The 25,053-nt window shown below is 41.4% G+C and overlaps 1 protein-coding gene and 1 long non-coding RNA gene across 3 annotated transcripts in view; one reads left to right on the forward strand and one right to left on the reverse strand.

The window, feature by feature from the left end:
• The window catches only part of LOC102160376, a 41,430-nt gene continuing 16,922 nt past the window's right edge, over positions 546 to 25,053 (reverse strand). Inside the window, exon 3 of the long non-coding RNA XR_002344513.1 lies at positions 546 to 2,237. This is a non-coding gene — a long non-coding RNA (uncharacterized LOC102160376). The remainder of the gene's footprint in view (positions 2,238 to 25,053) is intronic.
• Positions 1,603 to 25,053, forward strand: part of DDX19B (DEAD-box helicase 19B) — a 29,899-nt gene continuing 6,448 nt past the window's right edge. Inside the window, exons 1-8 of one of the 2 annotated variants that reach the window (XM_003126872.4) lie at positions 1,603 to 1,798; positions 13,229 to 13,277; positions 14,053 to 14,106; positions 15,002 to 15,137; positions 15,407 to 15,499; positions 21,130 to 21,232; positions 22,120 to 22,234; positions 24,621 to 24,798. In XM_003126872.4, the coding sequence (XP_003126920.1) occupies positions 1,742 to 1,798; positions 13,229 to 13,277; positions 14,053 to 14,106; positions 15,002 to 15,137; positions 15,407 to 15,499; positions 21,130 to 21,232; positions 22,120 to 22,234; positions 24,621 to 24,798 (785 nt within the window). In that variant the 5' untranslated portion in view covers positions 1,603 to 1,741. Of the gene's footprint in view, positions 1,799 to 13,228; positions 13,278 to 13,956; positions 14,107 to 15,001; positions 15,138 to 15,406; positions 15,500 to 21,129; positions 21,233 to 22,119; positions 22,235 to 24,620; positions 24,799 to 25,053 lie in introns of both variants that reach the window. The other variant, XM_005653242.3, reaches the window with a different exon arrangement.

The raw sequence follows: 25,053 nt of genomic DNA on the forward strand, positions 1-25,053 counted from the left end.
CCTTCTGACATGAGTTGTAGGTCATGGCCTGTTAGACTGTATGTTTGCCTTTTTCGTGCACACCCTCACCTGTAGGGTCCAAAGAAATCTTCCCCAAGTTAACCCTGTAAAGAGTGCAGGAGAGAAAGAGTCATGGCAAGAAGAGGATTCTGGGAAGTGCTCTACCCTTTCCCAAACATTTTAACTTAGAGTCTACAGGTAAAATTCCAAATAAAGCCCACTATTACTTGAAGTTAATCTGTTATAGTGGATTATTGGCAAAACAAGAGAGGTGGGGATTCATTTCTCACTCAGGTTGTAGGGAAATACCCAGTTTCTTTTTTCTTTTTTTTTTTCTGTTTTTTGTCTTTTGTTGTTGTTGTTGCTATTTCTTGGGCCGCTCCCGCGGCATATGGAGGTTCCCAGGCTAGGGGTTGAATCGGAGCTGTAGCCACCGGCCTACGCCAGAGCCACAGCAACGCAGGATCCGAGCCGCGTCTGCAGCCTACACCACAGCTCACGGCAACGCCGGATCCTTAACCCACTGAGCAAGGGCAGGGACCGAACCCGCAACCTCATGGTTCCTAGTCGGATTTGTTAACCACTGCGCCACGACGGGAACTCCCCAGTTTCATTCTAGTGAAGTAACAAGGAAAGAGAAGCTTGTTTGATCCCAGTTAAGGGAAAGTGTCACACTTAATCCTTATTTTACTTCTTCTAGAAGCCCAGTATTTTTAGAAATTTTATTTATTTATTGGCCACACCTGCAAAGCTCCCAGGCCAGGGATCGAACCCTTGCCGCTGCAGTTACCAGAGCCACAGCAGTGACAGTGCTGGATTCTTAACCCACTGAGCCACCAAGAAACTCCATCCCCCCCGCCTTTTCTTTTTAAAAATGATCTGAATCACAGAACCTTTACATGAGAGAGCTGGGATTCTAGCCTAGGCAAGGCTAAATCTAAAAGTCACACCAGATTGGCGAGTTCCCTGAAGTGAACTCATTTGCTCATTAAACTGCTCTGTGCAGCCCTTTTCATCCAGCCCTTACCAATTTATTCTTATCTGGTTCTTGTCATTGGTCGAGAAACTGTGTTCAGTTCCACACACACACAGTTCGGTTACTCTGTATCTCTGATCTTCTACTTGGAATACATTTCCCTAGCACCCTTGCTGAGCATTTTTTTTAAGATTAAATTCCTGTAAATGTATTGCCATACAGTCTGTGGGACAAATTTTTAACCAGTGTTTGAGAGGGCTGATTCTCGACACTCTAGGCAACACCTGCACATTTAAATTTACCAACCTGGAAAAATGAATAAAATAAAAATCCGCCTTTTTCAGGTTCATTTTGCTCACTATCGTAATGGATTTGTGTATTGGTATATTCCGTTTATTTATATTCTGACATCTTTGTCACTGTGCTGGGCAAGAATGTGGTTTTGTTCTTCGGTTGGAGAGCCCATTGGCAGGAGCTTCGGCACTTAAAGATAACTGTCCCAGTCTGCAGTTCTGCGTGTTGAATAAGAAACTCTGAGCAGTTCAAGGGGTGGGGGTCCGAAAGCGGCAAGAGCGACAGTCCATGGGGTTAGGGGCTGTCAGGCCGGCGCGGACTCCGACGTCACTGCGGCGCGCCGCTTCCGGTCCCCAGCGCCGGAGCGAATGACTTCCCCCTCCGTGGGGCCAGGGTTGCCCAGGGTTGCCCAGGATTGCGGATCGCCCGGGCAAGGTCGCCAGCACCTGCCTCCCACCGGCGCAAGGGACTATGGCCACCGACTCATGGGCCCTAGCGGTGGACCAGCAGGAAGCGGCGGCTGAGTCGGTGAGTAGGCTTCATCTATAAAAAGATCAGGGGGCCAGTTTTGACCGCAGATCAGATCCCTGGGAAAAGACACTGCCAGGTTGGTCTGGCCCGGGATGGGGTGCGTGAGCGGATGGAGCCTGGACCCTGAGCTGGCTTAGTTTATCCACCCGTCGCCTCTCCTGTCGGTTACGTAGGCTCAGGTGAGCATTTCCATCCGTGAAGATCCCAGCCGCCTGCTTGTCCTGAAGTCAGGCTTGCACTTACCACCCTGAATTGTAGTAATCACCTTTGTAGGTGTTTTTTTTCCACCTGCCGATTTTGAGTTGTTTGGGCTCAGGGACCGTGACTTTTTCATATTAGTGTGCTTCCTCAGCTGCTCAGTAAGGATGAATGATCGATTCCGTAGGCCTGGCAGTCAGTTAAATCCTCTCCTGGTCCGCTTAACTTCGTTCTGGATCTGACACACAGTAAGCAAGATATGCATTAAACGTTAGAATTAATTTTTCCTGCCTTAACTCTCCTGAATTCTGATACTGCTTTGAATGCACTTTGTCGGTACTTATGTCTGTTAACTTCTCAAGAACAAGGACTTGGTCTTATTTTTTTATAACTGATAAAAATGTTTCATATGTACGTAAAAAGTCAAATAGGTTTTTTTTTTGCCTTGAGGTTCCCAGCCTAGGGAACTAATGGGAGCTACAGATGCTGGCCTGCGCCACAGCCACACCAGATCCTAGCCACATGTGCAACTTACACCACAGCTCACAGCAACTGCCAGATCCTTACACCACTGAGCAAGGCCAGGGATCTAACCCACAACCTCATGGTTCGTAGTCGGATTCTTTTTCGCTGCGCCACGACAGGAACTCCAAGAGTCAAATAGTTTTAAAACTGGTTCCCACCAGTTTTTTCCTCCACAGAGTAAACTATTTTTCTTGAAATTGATTTACAGCATTGACCTGCTTGTTCCCTGAATAACATGCTTGCTTTTGCTACTTCTTGAATTTTCTGTTTTAAGTGTTTATTGATTTTGACACTTTCCTCAATCCTTTCCCTGCCACTAAAGCACACTTTCCGGTTCCTAATCTTTCTATTATTTGGGGTTTTAATTAGATCAGTCATCTGTGTTTATATTATTAGTAAGTCATGAATATTTTTATTTGCTATACAACTTTTCCTTGAAATTTAGAAGTGCCTTGTGTTTTTGCTTTGTGCACTTTGTGCTCATCACCAGTTCAACCCCAGGCTCTTTGCTGTCTATGTTTATTTCTGAATATTCACACACATCAAATATTCTATTAGTTCCATTTCTCCCAGGTCTTTTAGCCTCCTTCAAATTGTACTAGTTGCTCTGACTTGTTTTGGGCTCAAGGGAACAGGGCAGATTTCCCTTTGTCCTCATTCTGGGGGCTTCCTCCTCTTCGCTTGTATTGGATCCCCTCCTTTTTGCATCCCCTCTCTTCATCTTCCTTGATTTGGTGGAGCCATTCATCAGCTTTCTGAAGGTGTCTGGGAAGTAAAATATTTAAGATGCTGCCTTTCCAATATTAGCTTATTTTTCCTATCATCTAGTATGGCTGGGTGTAGAACTGTAAGTTGGGAGTTATTTTCCTGTGATATTGCCTTCTATATTTCTGTATTTGTTGTTGAGATGTGTGAGACCATTCTGATTCCTGATGTGACCTTTTTCCCTTTCTAAGCTTGAAGAATCTTCTGTTTGTCTCCAGTAGTCAAAAAATTCATGATGGTGTGTCCTGATATAGGTCTGTTTTCATTCATTTTATGAGGCACTGGTGGGAACTTCAGTCTGGAAAACTCTTGTCTTTGAGTTATGGGAAATTTTCTAGGAAGTTTTCTTTTTTCTTTCTTTCTTTTTTTTTTTTTTTGTATAATGATCATAACAATCTAATTTCACAGGATTTCCATCCCACAGCCCAGGCACATCCCCCCACCCTCCAAACTGTCTCCTCCGGAGACCATAAGTTTTTCAATGTCTGTGAGTCAGCATCTATTCTGCAAAGAAGTTCCGTCTGTCCTTTTTTCAGATTCCACATGTCAGTGAAAGCATTTGATGTTGGTGTCTCATTGTATGGCTGACTTCACTTAGCATGATAGTTTCTAGGTCCATCCATGTTGCAAAAAATGCTGGTATTTCGTTCTTTTTAATGGTTGAGTAATATTCCATTGTGTATATGTACCACATCTTCTGGATCCACTCCTCTGTTGATGGACATTTAGGTTGTTCCGATGTCTTGGCTATTGTAAATAGTGCTGCAGTGAACATTGGAGTACATGTGTCTTTGCGAGTCGTGATTTTCTCTGGATAGATGCCCAGGAGTGGGATTGCTGGATCAAATGGTAGTTCTATTTTTAGTTTTCTGAGGAATCTCCATCCTGCTTTCCACAGTGGTTGCACCAATTTACAATCCCACCAACAGTGTACTAGGGTTCCTTTTTCTCCACACCCTCTCCAGCACTTATTGTTTGTAGACTTTTGGATGATGGCCATTCTGGCTGGTGTAAGGTACCTCATCGTGGTTTTGATTTGTATTTCTCTAATAATGAGTGACGCTGAACATCTTTTCATGTGTTTCTCGGCCATCTGTATGTCTTCTTTGGAGAATTGTCTGTTTAGATCTTCTGCCCACTTTTGGATGGGGTTGTTTGTTTTTTTGGTATTAAGCTGCAGAAGGTATTTATAAATTTTGGAGATTAATCCCTTGTCAGTCGATTCACTTGCAAAGATTTTCTCCCATTCTGTGGGTTGTCTTTTTGTGTTGTTTAAGGTTTCCTTTGCTGTGCAGAAACTTTGAAGTTTGAGTAGGTCCCATTTGTTTATTTTTCTTTTTATTGTCAATACTCTGATAGGTGGATCTGAGAAGAAGTTGCTGTCGTTTATGTCAGAGAGTGTTTGGCCTATGTTTTCCTCTAGGAGTTTGATAGTGTCTGGTCTTACATCTAGGTCTTTAATCCATTTTGAGTTTATTTTTGTGTATGGTGTTAGGGAGTGTTCTAATTTCATTCTTTTCCATGTGGCTGTCCAGTTTTCCCAGCACCACTTATTGAACAAGCTGTCCTTTCTCCATTGTATAGTCTTGCCTCCTTTGTCATAGATTAGTTGGCTGTAAGTGCATGGGTTTAATTCTGGGCTTTCTATCCTGTTCCACTGATCTGTATTTCTGTCTTTGTGCCAGTACCATGCAGTTTGGTAATTTGATAGGGATTGCACTGAATCTGTAGATTGCCTTGGGTAGTATAGTCATTTTGATAATATTAACTCTTCCAATCCATGAGCATGGTATATCTTTCCATCTATTTGTGTCATCTTTGATTTCTTTCATCAGTGGCTTGTAGTTTTCAGAGTACAGGTCTTTTGTTTCTTTAGGTAGGTTTACTCCTAGGTATTTTATTCTTTTGGATGCGATGGTAAACGGGATTGCTTCCCTAATTTCCTTTTCTGCTTTTTCATTGTTAGTATATAGAAACGCTATCGATTTCTGTGTATTGATTTTGTATCCTGCAACTTTGCCAAATTCGTGGATAAGCTCTAACAGTTTTCTGGTACAGTCTTTAGGATTCTCTAGGTATAGTAGCATGTCATTTGCAAATAGGGATAGTTTTACTTCTTCCTTTCCAATCTGGATTCATTTCTTTTACTTCTCTGATTGCTGTGGCTAGGACTTCCAGAACTATGTTGAAGAGTAGTGGCGAGAGCAGACATCCTTGTCTTGTTCCTGATCTCAGCGGGAATTGTTTCAGCTTTTCACCATTGAGAATGATGTTCGCTGTGGGTTTGTCGTATATGGCCTTTATCATGTTGAGGTAGGTTCCCGTTATGCCCACTTTCTGAAGGGTTTTTATCAGAATTGGGTGTTGGGTTTTGTCAAAGGCTTTTTCCGCGTCTATCGAGAGGATCATATGGTTTTCATTCTTCAGTTTGTTAATGTGGTGTATCACACTGATGGATTTGAGGATACTGAAGAACCCTTGTATTTATGGGATAAATCCCGCTTGATCATGATGTACAATCCTTTTAATGTATTGTTGGATGTGGTTTGCTAGTATTTTGTTGAGGATTTTTGCATCAATGTTCATCAGTTATATTGGCCTGTAGTTTTCTTTTTTGTGGAGTCTTTGTCTGGTTTTGGTACCAGGGTGACGGTGGCCTCATAGAATGAGTTTGGGAGTATCCCTTCCTTGAAATTTTTTGAAATAGTTTCAGGAGGAGAGGTGTTAGCTCTTCTCTAAATGTTTGATAGAATTTGCCTGTGAAGCCATCCGGTCCTGGACTTTTGTTTGTTGGAAGTGGTTTTTTTTTTTTTTTTTGTCTTTTTGCTATTTCTTTGGGCCGCTCCCGCGGCATATGGAGGTTCCCAGGCTAGGGGTCGGATCGGAGCTGTAGCTGCCAGCCTACGCCAGAGCCGCAGCAATGCAGGATCCCAGCCGCGTCTGCAACTACACCACAGCTCACGGCAACGCCGGATCCTTAACCCACTGAGCAAGGGCAGGGATCGAACCTGCAACCTCATGGTTCCTAGTCAGATTCGTTAACCACTGCGCCACGACGGGAACTCCTGTTGGAAGTTTTTTAATACCAGTTTCAATTTCAGTTCTTGTGATGAGTGTATTCATCTTTTCTATTTCATCTTGGTTTAGTCTTGGAAGATTGTACTTTTCTAAGAATTTGTCCATTTCTTCTAGGTTTTCCATTTTATTGGCATATAGTTGCATATAGTAGTCTCTTATGATCCTTTGTATTTCTATGGTGTCCATTGTTACTTATTCTTTTTCATTTCTAATTTTATTGATTTGAGTCCTCTCTTCTTTTTTGCTTGATAAGTCTGGCTAGGGGTTTATCAATTTTGTTGATCTTTTCAAAGAACCAGCTTTTCGTTTCATTGATCTTTTCTATGGTTTTCTTTGTTTCTATTTCACTGATTTCTGCTCTGATCTTTTTGATTTCTTTCCTTCTAACTTTAGGTTAGAAAGTTTTCATTGTTGATTTCTTCCCTTTAGGTTTTTCTTCATTCCTGCCTTCTAGACTCACATTAGTCGAATGTTGGTTCTCTTGGTCTGCCTTTCAATTTTTTTAAGTCAAGCTTATTGAGATGCAGTTTAAATAAAGTAAAATTCACCACTGTTAGTGTTACAGTTCTGTGAATTTTGACAGAGGGATACAGTTGTGTAGCTACCACCACAATCAAGATACAGAACATTTCCACCACTCTGAAAAGTTCCCTCAAACTTTCAGCATTCACCTCCTTGTCCCTGCCCTTCTCTGGCAACTGCTCCTTTGTTCTCTGTCGTTTTAGTTTTACATTTTCCAAAATGTATAAATGGAATCACAGGATATGTAACCTTTTGAAAAAATAACCTTTTGAAAAATCTTTCACTTAGATTAATTCATTTGAGATTCATCCATGTTGTTACATGGACCAGTAGTTTGTTACTTTTTTTTTCCTTTTAGGGCTGTACCTGCGGCATATGGAGGTTCCCAGCTAGGGGTTGATTCAGAGCTATAGCTGCTGGCTTTCACCACAGCCACAGCAACGCAGGAACTGAGCTGCATCTGCGACCTATACCACAGCTCATGGCAACGTCAGATCCTTAACCCACTGAGCCAGGCCAGAGATCAAACCTGCCTCCTCATGGATGCCAGTCAGATTCATTAACTGCTGAGCCACAACAGGAACTCCAGTAGTTTGTTACTTTTTATTGCTGAGCAGTATTCCATGTATGGGTGTACCACAGCTTGCTTAATCTTTTTTTGATGAATATTTGGGTATTTTCAGCAATACCACATCTGCAACCTATGCCACAGCTCACCGCAGTACCAGATCCTTAACCCACAGACTGATGCCAGGGATCTAATCCACATCCTCATGGGTACTGGTTGGGTTTGTAACCCACTAAGCCACAACAAGAACTCCCTTTTTGTATTCTTAACACAACTTTAAAGAGCAGACAGGTGGGTTCCCGTCGTGGCGCAGTGGTTAACGAATCCGACTAGGAACCATGAGGTTGCGGGTTCGATCCCTGCCCTTGCTCAGTGGGTTAAGGATCCGGCGTTACCGTGAGCTGTGGTGTAGGTTGCAAACGTGGCTAGGATCCTGCGTTGCTGTGGCTCTGGCGTAGGCTGGCAGCTACAGCTCCGATTCGACCCCTAGCCTGGGAACATCCCATATGCCGCAGGAGCGGCCCAAGAAATGGCAAAAATAAATAAATAAATAAAAAATAAAGAGCAGACATTTTCAATTTTGGCAAATTCTAGTTTGTCAATTTTTTCATGATTAGATCTTTTTGTGTTCTGAGGCAACAATGCTTTTCACCTGTATTTTCTTCTAGATGATTTATGGCTTTAAATGTCACATTCCTGTCTAATCCATTTTGAGTTAAATATTTTATGTAGTAGGAAGACTGAAACAACATTAACACAATTTTAGAACATTTTCATTGCTCCTAAAAGAAACCTGTACCTATCTGCAGTCACCCTTATTTCTCCTCAACCTCCCAGCCCAGTCCCTTGTAACCACTAATCTATTTTCTGTCTCTTTAGATTTGCCTATTCAGGACATTTCATATAAATGGAATCACATAATATGGGCTTCTTTTGTTGCTAGCTTCTTTCATTTAGCATAATGTTTTCAAGGTTCATTCATATTGTTGCACATGTCAGTACTTCATTCACTTTTATTGCCAAATGATATTCCATTGTGAAACTATACCACATTTTATCTATGTATTCATCAATGTCCACTGATGGGCATTTGAATTATTTCTTTTTGGCTATTATGAATAATGTTGCTATGATCATTAATATACAAGTTTTTGTACAGCCATACTTTTTTTTTTTAGGGCCACACCCGAGGCATATGGAAGTTTCCGGGCTAGGGCTCGAACTGAAGACACAGCTGCCGGCCTATGCCATAGCAACGCAGGATCCAAGCTGCATCTGTGTCCTGCACCACAGCTCACGGCAATGCCGGATCTTTAACCCACTGAGCGAGGCCAGGGATCGAACCTTTGTCCTCATGGATGCTAGTCAGATTTGTTTCTGCTGAGCCACAACGGGAACTGTATAGCCATACATTTTTAATTCTCTCGGGTATATACCTAAAAGTGATGTTGTTGGTTTATATAGTAACTCTGTGTTTAACTTTTGAGGAACTGTCCATACTATTGTCCAAATTGGCTGCATCACTGTATCATCTTTAAGTTTATTTTATTATTGTTATTATTTATTTATTTTTGTCTTTTGTCTTTTTAGGGCCACACCCACTGCATATGGAGGTTCCCAGGCTAGGGGTCTAATCAGAGCTGTTGCTGCCGGCCTATACCAGGGCCACAGCAACTCCGGATCCTTAACCCACTGAGCGAGGCCAGAGATCAAACCTGCAACCTCATGGTTCCTAGTTGGCTTCATTTCCGCTTCGCCATGACGGGAACTCCTATTTTATTATTTTTTGAGATTGGTATCATATATGAGAGGCACTATTGTTTAAAAGTTAAGGCCTAAGACTTTGTAGCCGGACAGACTTGGATCTGTGTAATGGGTCCATCAGTTACTAGTTATATGACCTTGTGCAAATTGCTTAACTTTTCTGTGTCTTTGGTTTCCACATCTGTAAGATGGGGATAATCATAGCACCTGCCTGAGTTATGGACATGCCTGAAATAAGTGCTATATAAGTGACAGCTATTGTTATAGTTGTTATCTATAATCCAGTTTTGTTGCAGGAACCTTTTTTTTTCCTCATTTTTTAAAGTTTTATTTAAGTATAGTTGATTTACGATGTTGTAATAATCTCTGCTGTACAAGGAATCTTTTAAATTACTTGTCCATATTGTACCTGGTTAAGTTTTGTGAATCTGTTTAATCACACACAGGTATATTATAATAGCTCCCAATATTCTAAAACTGAACAGATGAGTGAAGACCGTTGTTTCCTTTTGCCTTGTGGAATTCCTGACAGGTGACTGTGACATGTACAGTGCAAGGTTCCTATATTTTAAGTATCCATCAAGCTCTGTTTCTTAGTCATTTTAAATAAGAAAATATTGGATCCTATTTATGTTTATTTCCTCGTTCCCCTGTGGTTCCTCTTTGTTCCCCATATTCCTTCAGAAATTTCAATTTAGAGGAGGGCAAAGAATAGAAAACTCTGATGATAAGACTGTGTGTCCCATTTCACCATTGTGCCTAAGGCATTCCTTATTTGGTATAATTCCCTTACCATTAAGTCTTCCTCCTTGTGTCTCAAGAATCCTTTCTCAAGTATCTTTTGAAGAAAATGCAATGTAACTATATAGTTTCCAGTTATTTTAACATATCTTAAAAACTAAAATAATTAATGGCATTGAAAAATGTGGATATTATAAGGTGGGTGTTTTGGCTTTTTTGCCTTTTGGTTAGTTTTTTGGATTACAAAGTGGTTTCCAGTGAAGTTGCAAAAGAAATTGGTTTCTCTTTTTTGATTCAAATAAACAGAGCAGGAATTCCCATGGCGCAGCAGAAATGACTAGGAACCATGAGGTTTTGGGGCCTGGCCTCACTCAGTGGGTTAAGGATCCGGCATTGCCGTGAGCTGTGGTGTAGGTCGCAGACATGGCTCAGATCTGGCATTGCAGTGGCTGTGGTGTAGGCTGGCAGCTGCAGCTCCAATTGGACCCCTAGCCTGGGAACCTCCATATGCTGTGGGTGCTGCCCTAAAAAGCAAAATAAATAAATAAAATAAAATAAACAGAGCAAAGGAAGGAATCTGAACTGGACTTTCCACGTTTCAGTGTTCAGTTCACTGACATTGCAGTAAGTGATGCGAACGAACTTCACTGTTCTGTGCTTTTTGCTGTAGAGACTTTGAGATCCTTACAGCCAAGGGAGATCTGAGTGTGTTTTCAGAATCTGCTGGAAGCTCTCCAGAATTCTGATATATTGTAATCAAAACAACTTGATTACGTTGTTGCTATCAACTTTTTCTATACATCGCATTGTATTTATTTAACTTCAATTTTAATATATCAACAAAAGGATAGTTTGTCCTTTTATCACTGAGTATTAAAATGCTTTGGAAGTTCCCTGATTGCTAGCAGTTAAGGATTCTGCATTTTCACTGCTGTAGCTCAGGTTAGATCCCTGGCCTGGAAACTTCTGCATGCCATGGGTACAGTAAAGAAAAAGAAATGCTTCACAGGAGTTCCCTTCGTGGCTCAGTGGTTAACGAATCTGACTAGGAACCATAAGGTTGCGGGTTCGGTCCCTGCCCTTGCTCAGTGGGTTAAGGATCCAGTGTTGCCGTGAGCTGTGGTGTAGGTCGCAGACGCGCCTCGGATCCCACGTTGCTGTGGCTGTGGTGTAGGCCAGCGGCTACAGCTCCGATATGACCCCTAGCATGGGAATCTCCATATGCCACGGGAGTGGCTCAAGAAAAGGCAGAGACCAAAAAAAAGAGAAAGAAATGCTTTACAGCAAAGGATATTTCTAACTCATTCACACCTCATTAACTCATCTACATCTCAGCTATATCATTTATGTTAGATAGCAATTATTGGAGTTCCCGATGCCGCTCAATGGGTTAATGATCAGCTTGTCTCTTTGGCGTTGCTGGTTTGATCTCATGTTACAGTGGATTATAAGATCCGGTGTTGCTACACCTGTGGCGTAAGTTGCACATGTGGCTCTGATGCGATCTCTGGCCTGAGAGACCATATGCCACTGTGTGGTCGAAAAGGTGGGGGAAAGGTAGCAATTATTACCCTAGGTGTGAGTACTATTAACCCTACTCTTGTAAATATTGCCAGTAAGTCAGTCTGAATATTAGGCTTAAATGAGGTTCACTGGCCAGATGTAGAGGAGTGGTTTAGTGAAGATTAGAATATAGAGAACACCTCCTATACACCATACACTGCTGGTTGCCTCATTCACTCTGTTAATATGTTCTCTGTCCTTCAGAATTAATGAAGGATTGGTACTGCTTTATAATGATCTCCTTTTTCGACAATTTCCTTTCTTGCTAGTCTCTCCAGTGTGTTCTTGCTGCTTCCTCTTCCCTACCCCAACAGACACCAGAAACTCCCTTTTCACTTCCATCAGTAGAAGTGAAATTCTTCCATTTCCAGCTATCTACTCATTAAAACAGTTTTTTCATTCCTCCCCCACTTTCTCCTTTCTTGGACTTAGAGGAAAAGTAGAAATGAACCTCAAGACATAAAAAAAAACCCTGTGCAGGTGGTGCTTTAAGTAATAGCCATTTCAGGCAGTTCCCCTTGTGGCTCAGTGATAACAAATCTAGCAACCATGAGGACGCAGGTTTGATCCCTGGCCTCACTCACTGGGTTAAATTAGGATCTGGCGTTGCTGAGAGCTGTGGTGTAGGTTGCAGATGAGGCTCAGATCCAGTGTTGCTGTGGCTGTGGCAAAGGCTGGCATTTGCAGTTCTGATTCGACCCCTAGCCCAGGAACTTCCATATGCCACAGTTACAGCCTTAAAAAAAAAAAAAAAAAAAGTTCAAATCTTTCTTTGAACTGTCTTTGCTCTATCCCTTCCTTTCTAGTCACACTTCATCCTGCTGGGTATTTTGGTCACAAAGTGTGCCATGATGCTCTAGGCCATTTCCAGTTTAAAAAAAACAGACATCCAGCACAAGGTGACCCAAATGAGGCAGCATACACATGCTGTGGCCCTCCGGCTCAAACATATCCTGCAGCATCACTGATTCCCACCCATGGATGCTTTTCATTGCAGTCCTCCTCAGTGTTCTCTGTCTGAAGAATGAATGCATTTCTCAGAATCTCTTCTAAATTTCCTTGTTTGAAAAATGACAGTGATGGAGTTCCCGTCGTGGCGCAATGGTTAACGAATCCGACTAGAAACCATGAGGTTGTGGGTTCGGTCCCTGCCCTTGCTCAGTGGGTTAACGATCTGGCGTTGCTGTGAGCTGTGGTGTAGGTCGCAGATGTGCCTCAGATCCTGCGTTGCTGTGGCTCTGGTGTAGGCCGGTGGCTACAGCTCCGATTGGACCCCTAGCCTGGGACCCTCCATATGCCGAGGGAGCAGCCCAGGAAATAGCAAAAGACAAAAAAAAAAAAAAAAAAAAAAAATGACAGTGACAACTCAGATGGCATTTTATTGAGAGAATCTGTGTAATCAGGGCATTAAGCAAACTCACAAATTATAATTCTTTCTAGAGATTATAATTAGGAAGTATAGATTTTGAGCTGCTGTATAACCAGTTTTTTTCTACTGCTGTAGTTGTGGATATTTTGTTTATTCTCACTCTAACATGCAGTAAACAAAAGGGGCCCAGCAGAGCAACCTAGCGAATATGTTCTACTGAGAAGGTCATGAGAGTGGGTCACTTCTCCCCAGCTTCACTGGGTGAGGCACTACTGATGCAAAATCTTTTTAAGTAATTTTCCTGACACTCCCCCCCCCCATATTTTCCATTTAGTTGAGCAACTTGCATCTTAAGGACGAGAAAGTCAAACCAGATGCCAATGGTGAGTAACTAAATGCTAGTTTGAAAACAATTAATTTTATGTTTTAACATAACAGCTGTCCGGATTGTCTTGTATTGTGCTTTATATAAGTATGAGGATGCCTAATTGGTTAGTAAACCATGAAAATATATTGTCAAAAATTATTTATTTAAAAAAAATTCCTTAATTTGAGATGAGATAAAGTATGGGCAACCACAGGGTTAACCTACTGTAACTATTCTGAAATCTTATCTACCAAAAATCTAAGATTTACATTAAATTTTATTGATGTATTTAATATTATAGGGGAGAAGTAATATTTACCACACTCTGAATTATCTTTTTCTGTATATTTTTACGTAACCACAACACCGAATATGCATTTCTGTTAATCAACAATTTATACACACAGACTCTTAATGACACTATTGTGTTCATACATTGATAAAATGATTTACATAGATTTCCTCTTTTGGGTATCAAAGTAGTTTTGATCATTGCTGTAATCATCTTTCTATAACATTTGAGAAATATTGATGCTCTAAAGGAAATTAATATTAGTTTTTGAGGTATAGTGAGAGGCCTTGCAATAGAAAAGAGCTGAAATATAAGTAACAGTTTTCATACTTTTGTTTATATAGAAACAATGCAATGTTTTTATCTGTGGCTTGGTTTCCTCATTTATTTTTTTGCTCCCCAGGCCTTTACATTTCTAGTGTCTCATAGAATTTGAATTGTCTCAGCTGTTGGGTATGAGATGTGATTTTGAATGATGGCCACTTTGTGTCTGATAAAGGTGCTGTTGTCAAGACCAATGCAAATGCAGAGAAGACAGATGAAGAAGAGAAAGGTAACATAACCTCATTGGGTATACATGAAGTTCTGCAGTCTAAGAGAACGGAATGTTAGGAGATTTCATTTTTACACTCTACTTGGCTGGACTTTAATGGGAGTCACAGTGCTAATTAAAGTTCGGCATGGTCATTGGTAAAGGAATTCTAATTGTTTTCATTTATTTATTTATTCATTCATTCATTTATTTGCTTTTTAGGGCCGCATCCATGGTACATGGAAGTTCCCAGGCTAGGGGTCAAATCAGAGCTATAGCTGCCAGCCTACACCGTAGCCATAGGAACACCAGACCCAAGCTGCTTCTGTGTCCTACACCACAGCTCACAGCAACGCCAGAATCTTAACCCACTGATCGAGGCCAGGGATCGAACCCTCGTCCTCATGGATACTGGTCAGGTTTGTTAACTGCTGAGCCACGACAGGAACTCTTATAATGGTATTTGGACACATTTAACATGGATAACAAGATGCGAACAACAACAAAAGAGATTCCAGTAGCTTATCTGATATCAAGATACAGACTTTGTTGTTTCCTGTTGTTGTGATAAGATTTTTAAGCTCATAATTTTAAATTTATATTGAGTGCAAACTGGGGAGTGAATATTTGGGTTTTGATAGGAGGAATCAATAATCTCAAGAAAGGACAGCTGTTAGGAATGGAGTTCTGGAGAAGAATATGAGGTCTCAACAGATAAGAGTGTCATAATCTTTCCCTTTAATAAAACAAACTATTTTAATTATATTTATAAAGCAAAACTAACCTATACCTTGAATTAGGAGTCCTGATACAAACACATATTATTGCTTAAAATATTAATGGCGATTGAATTCATATGAACTCATGGTGGATTTCACGGATTTTTTAAAATCTTCACGCTCTTTTTTGCTGACAGAGGACAGAGCTGCCCAGTCCTTACTCAACAAGCTGATCAGAAGCAACCTTGTTGATAACACCAACCAGGTGGAAGTCCTGCAGCGGGATCCCAACTCCCCGCTATACTCAGTGAAGTCCTTCGAGGAGCTTCGACTGTGAGTATTTACTTTCTGACTCTCCCCTTTGGTTTAGATAGAAATCCTAGGCCTGTTATATCTGTTTTTCATCACAACAGAACATTTTTAGCTAACACAGGTTTAATGAAATAATTTAGCTGCTTTGGGCTAGTAAGTAAAATTTCCAGGTAATTTGTAAAAGCTGCACTCACACAGTGCCTGGTTCACAAATCTAGTATTGTTAGTTAGGTATTTGCCTCCTTTCCTCAACCAAAGAGACTATGACTTTCATCTTTAACTTTTCCTAGGAAACCACAGCTTCTCCAGGGAGTCTACGCCATGGGCTTCAACCGTCCATCCAAGATACAAGAGAATGCGTTGCCTTTGATGCTTGCTGAGCCGTATGTGTCTTGATGCAACTTGTTTTTTAACTTTTATTATTTAAAAAAACTACTACATGCTCATTTTAGAAAAATTAGAAAATGGAGTTCCCATCATGGCACAGCAGAAACGAATCCGACTAGGAACCATGAGGTTGTGGATTCAATCCCTGGCCTCGCTCAGTGGGTTAAGGATCTGGCGTTGCTGTGACCTGTGGTGTAGGTTGAAGATGTGGCTTGGATCTGGCATTGCTGTGGCTGTAGTGTAGGCTGGCAGCTGTAGCTCCGATTAGACCCCTAGCCTGGGAACCTCCATATGCTGTAGATGCGTCCCTAAAAAGCAAAATATAAATAAATAAATTAAAAATTTTTTAAAAAGAAAAATTAGAAAACAGTGAAAAACAGTAAAAGAAATAATTTGTAATCTCTACCCCTCCTAAACTATTAATATTTGGAGCTAGAAACTTCTAGATGTTTTTCTATGTAAATTTACATATGCGTATTTTTTCATTTTTCTTTTTTTTGTCTTTTTGCCATTTCTAGGGCTGCTCCCACAGTATATGGAGGTTCCCAAGCTAGGGGTTGAATCGGAGCTGTAGCCACCGGCCTAAGCCAGAGCCACAGCAACGCGGGATCCGAGCCATGTCTGCAACCACACCATAGCTCACAGCAACGCTGGATCCTTAACCCACTGAGCAAGGCCAGGGATCAGACCCGCAACCTCATGGTTCCTAGTCGGATTCGTTAACAACTGAGCCATGATGGGAACTCCTGCATATTTTTTTCTTAGTGGAACCATATAAAAATTTTTTGGTATGATAATTAAATGATAATCTTTCTATATCAGCAAATATATGTACATTTATATCATTTATATACACCATGACTTCATTATGTGGATAAGTAAAATATCTGTCAAATGTAGATGACAAAAACCAAACAGGGGTAGTTCCCATTGTGGCTCAGTGGTTACTGAACTCAGCTAGTATTCGTGAGGACACAGGTTCAATCCCTAGCCTCTCTCAGTGGCCTAAGGATCCAGCATTGCTGTGGCTGTGGTGTAGGCTGGTGGCTGCAGCTCCAATTCGACCCCTAGCCTGGGAACTTCCATATGCTGTGGGTGTGGCCCTAAAAAGACAAAAAAAAAAAAAAAAAAAAACCACCAAAGAAGGTTCTAGGAGACCAGAATAGTAGAGTTTCTAAGGTTGTTTTCTGATGCAGTTGCTTCTCACACTTTCATAGGTATATGAATCTCAGGAATTTCTTAAAATACAGCTTTTAATTTCAGTAAGTCTGAGGTGGGGGCTGAGGTTCACCATTTCTAATAAGCTCCCTGGTGGTGCTGCAGAAGTTCCCGACCCAGGGATGAAACCCGGCCCACAGCAGTGTAACGAGCCACAGCAGTGATGACACCAGATCACTGATCTACTGAGCCACACAGGAAGAACTGTCTATAAAAACTGATTCCTACATTATTATTTATTTTTTGTCTTTTTAAGGCTGCACCTGCAGCATATGGAAGTTCCCAGGCTAGGGGTCAGATCAGAGCTCCTACGTCACAGCCACAAAATCACAGGATCCAAGCCTCATCTGTGACCTAGGTCACGCCTCACAGCAACACTGGATCCTTAACTCACTGAACAAGGCCCGGGATTGAACCTGTGAACTCACGAATACTAGTCTGGTTCTTAACCTGCTGGCCACAAGGGAACTCCCCATTATATTTGATTATGTAAAATTGTACTGCATATAATCTTAAATCCTGAAACCTCTTTCCCTTTTTGTCTGAAAATAAATACTTTAGGTCTGTATTTTCTCAAAGTTGTCTTTGTTCTGTGTCATAATAGTAGTGTGTGTGTGTGTGTGTGTGTGGTGTGTGTGTGTGTGTGTGTGTTTTGTTTTCTTTTTTGGCCACCCTGTGGCATCGGAAGTTCACAGGCCAGGGATAAGATCTGAGCTGAAGTTGCCATAAATACTGTAGCTGCAGCAACACTGGAACCCACTGTGCCAGGCCAGGGATTAAACCATCGTTCTGGTGCTGCAGAGATGCAGCTAATCCCATTGTGCCACAGCAGGAACTCCATAGTGATAATTTTTCAGAAGGATAATGTCTCTCTTTTTTTTTTTTTTTTTTGGCCACACCTGAGGCATGTGGAAGTTCCTGGGCCAAGGATTGAACCCGTACCACAGGTGCAACCTGTGCCATGCCGCAGTTGCAGCAACACCGGATCCTTAATCCACTGCTACACATAGGAACTTCGTATAATGTTTTTGTTTTTGTATTTAAGCTGTACCCATAGCATACGGAAGTTCCAAAGCCAGGTGTCAAATCCAAGCCACAGCTGCAACCTACCTGCCACAGCTGTGGCAATGCCAGATCCTTTAACCCACTGGCGCCAAGGCAGGATCAAACCCATGCCACCACAGAAAAATGCCTGATCCTTTAACCTGCTGTATCACAACAGGAACTCCTATCCTTTTTTTTCTTTTAAGGGCCACACCTGCAGCATTTGGAAATTCCCAGGCTAGGGTTCCAATTGGAGCTGCAGCTGCCAGCCTACACCACAGCCACAGCAACACAGGATCCAAGCGCATCTGTGACCTACTCCATAGCTCACGGCAAAGCCAGATTCTTTTTTTTTTTTTTTTTTTTTTGTCTTTTGCCTTTTGTCTTTTGCACCCACAGCAAATGGAGGTTCCCAGGCTAGGGGTCAAATTCAGCTGTAGCCACTGGCCTACACCAGAGCCACAGCAATGCCAGATCCAAGCTGCATCTGCATCCTGCACCACAGCTCATGGCAATGCCAGATCTTTAACCCACTGAGCGAGGCCAGGGATCAAACCTCCATCCTCATGGATGCTAGTCAGATTCATTTCCACTGAGCCACAATAGGAACTCCATTTATTTATTTATTTATTTTGTGATTCTTAACCCACTGAGCAAGGCCAGGAATCAAACCCACATCCTCCCAGATACTAGTCAGGTTTATTACCACTGAGCCACGACAGGAACTCCAATAATAACTTTTTTTTTAACTTGACATTTTGAGAATACTTAGAAGTAAATAAATGGAATTTTTATTAGGTTGTTTAAAATTAGCCATGTGTATTCATGGATCTTGATGTTTTCATAAATGCTCATTGTTAGACTGTCAATGTTGGAAGAGATCTGAGAGGATTTTCTAGTACTTTTTTTCATTAACAAATATTTATCAAGGGCTTGGTTTGTAGCAGATACTATTATAGGCACTTGGATACATTAGTGAACAAAGCAGACCAAAATTCTTGCCCACAAGGAGCTTACATTCTAGTTTGAAGTATAGATGATCTATTTTTATTAAAAATAAACAGGAGTTCCCATTGTGGCTCAATAGGTTAATAAGAACCTGACATAGAGTCCATGAGGATCCCTGCCTCACTCTGGGTTAAGGATCTGGTGTTGCCACAAACTACAGCATAGGCCAGCAGCTCCTAGCTCTGATTCGACCCCTAGCCTGGGGAACTTCCATATGCCACACGAGTGGCTATAAAAAGAAAAACAAACAAAAATAAAATATATAGTATGTTAAAAGGTGGTTGTAAATATAACTAATGCCATTGAATTGTAAATTTAAAAATGGCAAATTTTAACATATTTTAATGCAATTTTTAAAAATCATTAATGTAAGATACCAAAAAGCATTGACTTGTATACTTTATTTTTATTTATTTATTTGTCTTTTTGCCATTTGTTGGGCTGCTCCCACGGCATACAGAAGTTCCCAGGCTAGGGGTCCAATTGGAGCTGTAGCCACCAGCCTACACCAGAGCCACAGCAACTAGGGACCCGAGCTACGTCTGCGACCTACACCACAGCTCAGGGCAACGCCAGATCCTTAACCCACTGAGCAAGACCCGGGATCGAACCCGCAACCTCATGGTTCCTAGTCAGATTCGTTAACTATTGGTCTTGTATACTTTATTTTTATTTATTTATTTATTTATTTATTTTATTTTTTTGGTCTTTTCTAGGGCTGCTCCCGCAGCATATGGAGATTCCCAGGCTAGGGTTGAATTGGAGCTAGGCCAGGGCCACAGCAACGTGGGATCCGAGCCATGTCTGCAACCTACCCCACAGCTCGGCAACGCTGGATCCTTAACCCACTGAGCAAGGCCAGGGATTGAACCCATAACCTCATGGTTCTTAGTCAGATTCATTAACCACTGTGCCACGATGGGAACTCCTGGACTTGTATACTTTAAATGGATGGATTGTATGGTATATGAATTGTATCTCAATAAAATTCTTTTTTAAAATAACTGCTAAGGAGAAAAAGAAATAGTGCATGATAGGGGAGATTGGGAATACCAAGGACCTGATTGCAGTTTTAAACCCAACATTTTGTTATGGAAATTTTCAAACATACAAGAAAGTTGAAAGGATTTTTATAATGAACACCTGTATACTCACCTCCTAGATTCCTTCACTAATATTTTACTGTGCTTTATCATATATCCATCCACCAATACATCTTGCTTTTTTTTTTAAAGCATTTCAAAGTTGGTTTTTTTTTTTTTTTAAACAACCACATCTGCAGCATATTGGAGGTTCCCAGGTTAGGGATAAAATCCAAGCTGTAGCTGCCAGCCTACACCACAGCCACAGCAATGCTGTGGGATCTGAGCTGAATCTTTTTATCTACACCACAGCTCACGGCAATAGTGTATCCTTAACCCACTGACAAAGGCCAGGGATCAAACCCAAGTCCTCATGGATATTAGTCAGGATGGTTACTGCTAAGCCACGACAGGAACTCCCTAGGTTGCAATTTTAAGTCAAGCCGTTAGGGTAGTATCTCATTAAGTAGGAGATATCTGAGTAAAGACCTGAAGGAGAAGAGAGAGTTGAACGGTCATCTCGGGGACCACTGTCCCAGGCAGTGTATAGACAGTACAGAAGCTCTAAGATGAGAGCATGTTTTGATGGCACCACTGGGGCCATGTGGTGGAGTGGAGTGAGCCAGGCAGACGCTTGTAGATGGGAACAGATAGGTAATCGGGAGCCAGGTCAGGTAGGACCTTGTAGGCCACTGTAAGAATTTTAACTTTTACTCTCAATGGAATCTGGAATGATTGGAAGGGTTGGTTTGTTTGTTTTTCTTTTTTCTTTTTAGGGCCACACCCCAGGCATATGGAGGTTCCCAGGCTAGGGGTCGAATCGGAGCTGTAGCCACCGGCCTACGCCAGAGCCACAGCAACAGCAGATCTGAGCCATGTCTGTGACCTACACCACAGCTCATGGCAATGCCGGATCCTTGACCCACTGAGTGAGGCCAGGGATCGAACCCAAAACCTCAAGGTTCCTAGTCGGATTCATTTCCACTGCGCCACAATGGGAACTCCTGGAAGGTTTTTTGATAGAAAAGTGACATATGCTGACTCATATTTTAAAAGAATCACTCATTGCTATGTCAAGAATAAAGGAGTGCTTTAAATCCCACCATAAAATCTGTTTGTGAAGCTAGCATATCTAACTATGCTACAAAATCCAAGGCTTCCTTCCGTAAATTAAATTGGAACACTCATTCTTTAATTAAACTTTATTCTTCATTTTTATTTACTGAAAGAATATATGAGATTTAAACTCCTAAACAGTTTGTTTTCTTGTGCAGCCCACAGAACTTAATTGCCCAGTCTCAGTCTGGTACTGGTAAAACAGCTGCCTTTGTGTTGGCCATGCTCAGCCAAGTAGAACCTGCAAACAGATACCCCCAGGTAAGGGCTTGGTGAATTTGCGTTTTCTAACATGTAGCTACAAGGAAAATGCCATTTGATGGGTTAAAAGCCAAACTTTGATTATTTTTATATAAATTAGAACCCCTTAAGTTAAGCATAAACAATATGGTTATCTTCCACTAACAACAAAAATCCTGTTGCCCTTTCAATGATTTGCCAGTCCTGGAATATTGCTGATAAGCTTGGCTCCTTTAGTTGCAAAAACAAAACAAAACAAAACAAAAAAACCTCCATAATCTACAACTGTCATCCATGAGAAAGTTCTGAGAATGTTCTGAGAACTGTCTGAGCAAGTGAAAAGGAAGCTAATTTCCAACTGGAATTTCAGATCCCTGCTCACATGTGGGTTTTGGTACTCCAGTGGCTGTTTCCAAGTGTCTTTGCCCAGCCAGAGGTCTGACCCTTGAGAATTGTAGCTTATTACTTTGTAGCTTAAAGAGTCAAATAGTGTTCACTTTATTCTTTCCTGGAGTTCCCGTCGTGGCACAGTGGTTAACGAATCCAACTAGGAACCATGAAGTTTCGGGTTCGGTCCCTGCCCTTGCTCAGTGGGTTAACGATCCGGTGTTGCCGTGAGCTGTGGTGTAGGTTGCAGACGCGGCTCGGATCCCGCGTTGCTGTGGCTCTGGCGTAGGCCGGTGGCTACAGCTCTGATTGGACCCCTAGCCTGGGAACCTCCATATGCAGCGGGAGCGGCCCAAGAAATAGCAACAACAACAACAACAAAAAGACAAAAAAAAAAAAAAAAAAAAAAAAAAATTCTTTCCTTCAGCCTCAGCCGCAGGAATAGTTAAGGCCTACTGGTAATTTCCCATTGCAGGAGCGCAAGTGTCTTGAATTCTCTCTCTGTACTCTTTCCCTACCAGTGTCTGTGCCTTTCCCCAACTTATGAGCTTGCCCTTCAAACGGGGAAAGTGATTGAGCAGATGGGCAAATTTTACCCTGAACTGAAGCTAGCTTATGCTGTTCGTGGCAATAAATGTGAGTATGAATATAAGATCCTAATTAAGTTAATAACTTTTTAATTTGAAAATTTTCAAAATATACTCAGTAACTGAAATAATACAATGAACATGTGTCCACCTAGATTCGAAAAGTTATGAAAGGAATGGATGTGTATATATGTATAACTGAATCACTTTGTTGTACAGCAGAAATTATCACAACATTGTAAATCAACTATACTTCAATAAAATTTAAAAAAATGAAAAAAAATGTTAACATTCTGCCATATTTGCTTTTGTATATGGGTGTGTATATTTTTGGTGAACGATGTGAAAATAAATTGTAGATATTGTGGCTCTTTACCCCTAAATACTTTAGTATGCGTTTCATAATAAGAACATTCTTCAGCATACCCACAAAACCCTTATTACAACCAAGAAAAGATTAACATATTCTCTTCTATTCTGTTTTCATGTCCCCCTAATTGTCCCAGAGTCCCAGAAGTGTTTCTTTAGGCTTTTTTTTTTTTTTTTTTTTTTGGCCAGTCCTATGGCCTGCAGAAATTCCCAGGCCAGGGATCAAACCTTCAGAACTGCACCACAGCAGTGACAACTTGGATTCTTAACCCACTAGGTCACCAGAGAACTCCCTTTATGACTTTTTTGTTGAACCAAGACTTAGTCAGTGTATATGCATTGTATTTGGTTTTTAAGTCTCTTTCAGTCTAGAATAATCCCCTCACATCCACCTACTCCGCTACATTTGACTTTTTGAACAGACCAAACTAACTGCTTATAAAATGCTCCCAATTCTGGATGTTTAATTGCCTAATTTTTTTAATGTCATTGTAAGAACAAAAAGTGTTTTAGAGTATTCATGGCAATTAACTCTGGGAGATATTTTTATTACTTTTTCTTTATCTATCCTTTCTGCTTTTGCATGTTTCACACAGCAAGCTAACTATATATTTTTTGAACAATACTTAAGTAAGTTAAAGTTTGTTGGAATCTTGGCTTAGTCCTATGGATCTTTAACACAAACCTATGACTTGATGACTGTCAGAAGTCCACTCAGTACAGTGTCTTAATGCCAACTTAAGGCAGTTCCGGAGAGAAAAGTAAATAAGATAATAAAACTTAGTTTAAAATCATCATAAAGCATGTGAAATACTGCAATTTGGGAGTTCCCTGGTGGCCTAGGAGGTTAAAGATCCACCACTGTCACTGCTATGGCACAGGTTCTATTCCTGGGCTGGGAACTTCCCCATGCTGTGGTGTAGCCACAAAAAAAAAAAAAAAAAAAAAAAAAAAAAAAAAAATTCAGATTTGAGTTCGAATGGCAGAGGATTCTGATTATTTATTTGTCTGCAGAGGGCAGTAATTGGTTTGTTAACTGAAGTAAAAAAGCATTTTTTAGCTTTAAATTGACTCAACATTTACTTTAGGGCAAAATTTTGGCTGTGACTAGAGGGAGCTTCTATGTATCTGGTTAAGGTTTTACTGTGATTAAAGGACAAAAAATTGAATTAATGAGTACCCTCTAACTCAAAATGAGCCAAATTTCAGTTGCAAGCTGCACAGGACCAAGAATGTGCCATGATATGCCAGGCCCAATCTGGGAAAGCACTATAAGAGAGGCAGTTTGTATCTTTGAAAAGAGAAAAATAACCTTTCATAAGAATCTTATTTACTGATCTGGGCAAGGGGCACACAAAGGCAACTGACTTACTTGACATAGATGCTGGGAGAACTGAAGGGCAAAGTACACTGGAGTGAGAAGAACTTTAAAGAGGTCTACTTGTAAGGAAATGCATACCCAGGCTAGGGAGGATGACGTTGACAGAGAAGAAATAAAGATAAGAAATCTTTGAGAGGATTGATGATTATAGAGAATGTAAAAGAATACCACCGAAGAGGTTTTCACCTAATTATTTATACCATTGCTATATCTTGTCAGCATTACTGTTTTTTCTAAGTTATGTCCATTAAATACTGTAGTGCTGTCCCAACCTTTCCTTAAAATATTAATGCAAACATCAGCCAAATTGCATTAAAAAACATCATAGCTTTAGGGAGTTCCCGTCGTGGCTCAGTGGTTAACAAATCCAACGAGGAACCATGAGGTTGCGAGTTCAATCCCTGGCCTCACTCAGTGGGGTTAAGGATCCAGCGTTGCCATGAGCTGTGGTGTATGTCGAAGATGCGGCTCGGACCCTCGTTGTTATGGCTGTGATATAGGCCAGTGGCTACAGCTCTGATTCAACCCCTAGCCTGGAAACCTCCATATGCCGCACACTCGGCCCTAGAAAAGATAAAAAGACCAAAACAAACAAACAAACAAAAAAACATAGCTTCAGAATTGCTCAGGGAGGAGAGCTGGCTTTGTCATGGAAATACTCACAGAATACATCTTGTCTCCACAGTGGAAAGAGGTCAGAAGATCAGTGAGCACATTGTCATTGGCACCCCTGGGACCGTTCTGGACTGGTGCTCCAAGCTCAAGTTCATTGACCCCAAGAAGATCAAGGTGTTTGTTCTGGATGAGGCAGACGTGATGATAGCTACTCAGGGCCACCAAGACCAGAGCATCCGCATCCAGAGGTAGGAGCTCTTGGGCCAGGAGGAACTTCTCCTCGGCCTCCTGATCTGCAGCCTCTTCTCCTTTCACTTCACACTCCTCTTCTTGCTCCAGCTAGGTGCTTACTGCTTTCAGGGGCATCCGGTTTGAGGCCCATTTCCATGTCAGAAATGACCATACCCCCAGCCTGGGCTGAGGAAGGAGACTTAGGGGACTCCTAACACCACCCGGCCCTGCCCCACACCTGCTCCTCGATGTGCCACCCTCCTGGGGACGTA

Source organism: Sus scrofa, chromosome 6 (assembly GCF_000003025.6).
Source record: "Sus scrofa isolate TJ Tabasco breed Duroc chromosome 6, Sscrofa11.1, whole genome shotgun sequence".
NCBI lineage: Eukaryota > Metazoa > Chordata > Mammalia > Artiodactyla > Suidae > Sus > Sus scrofa.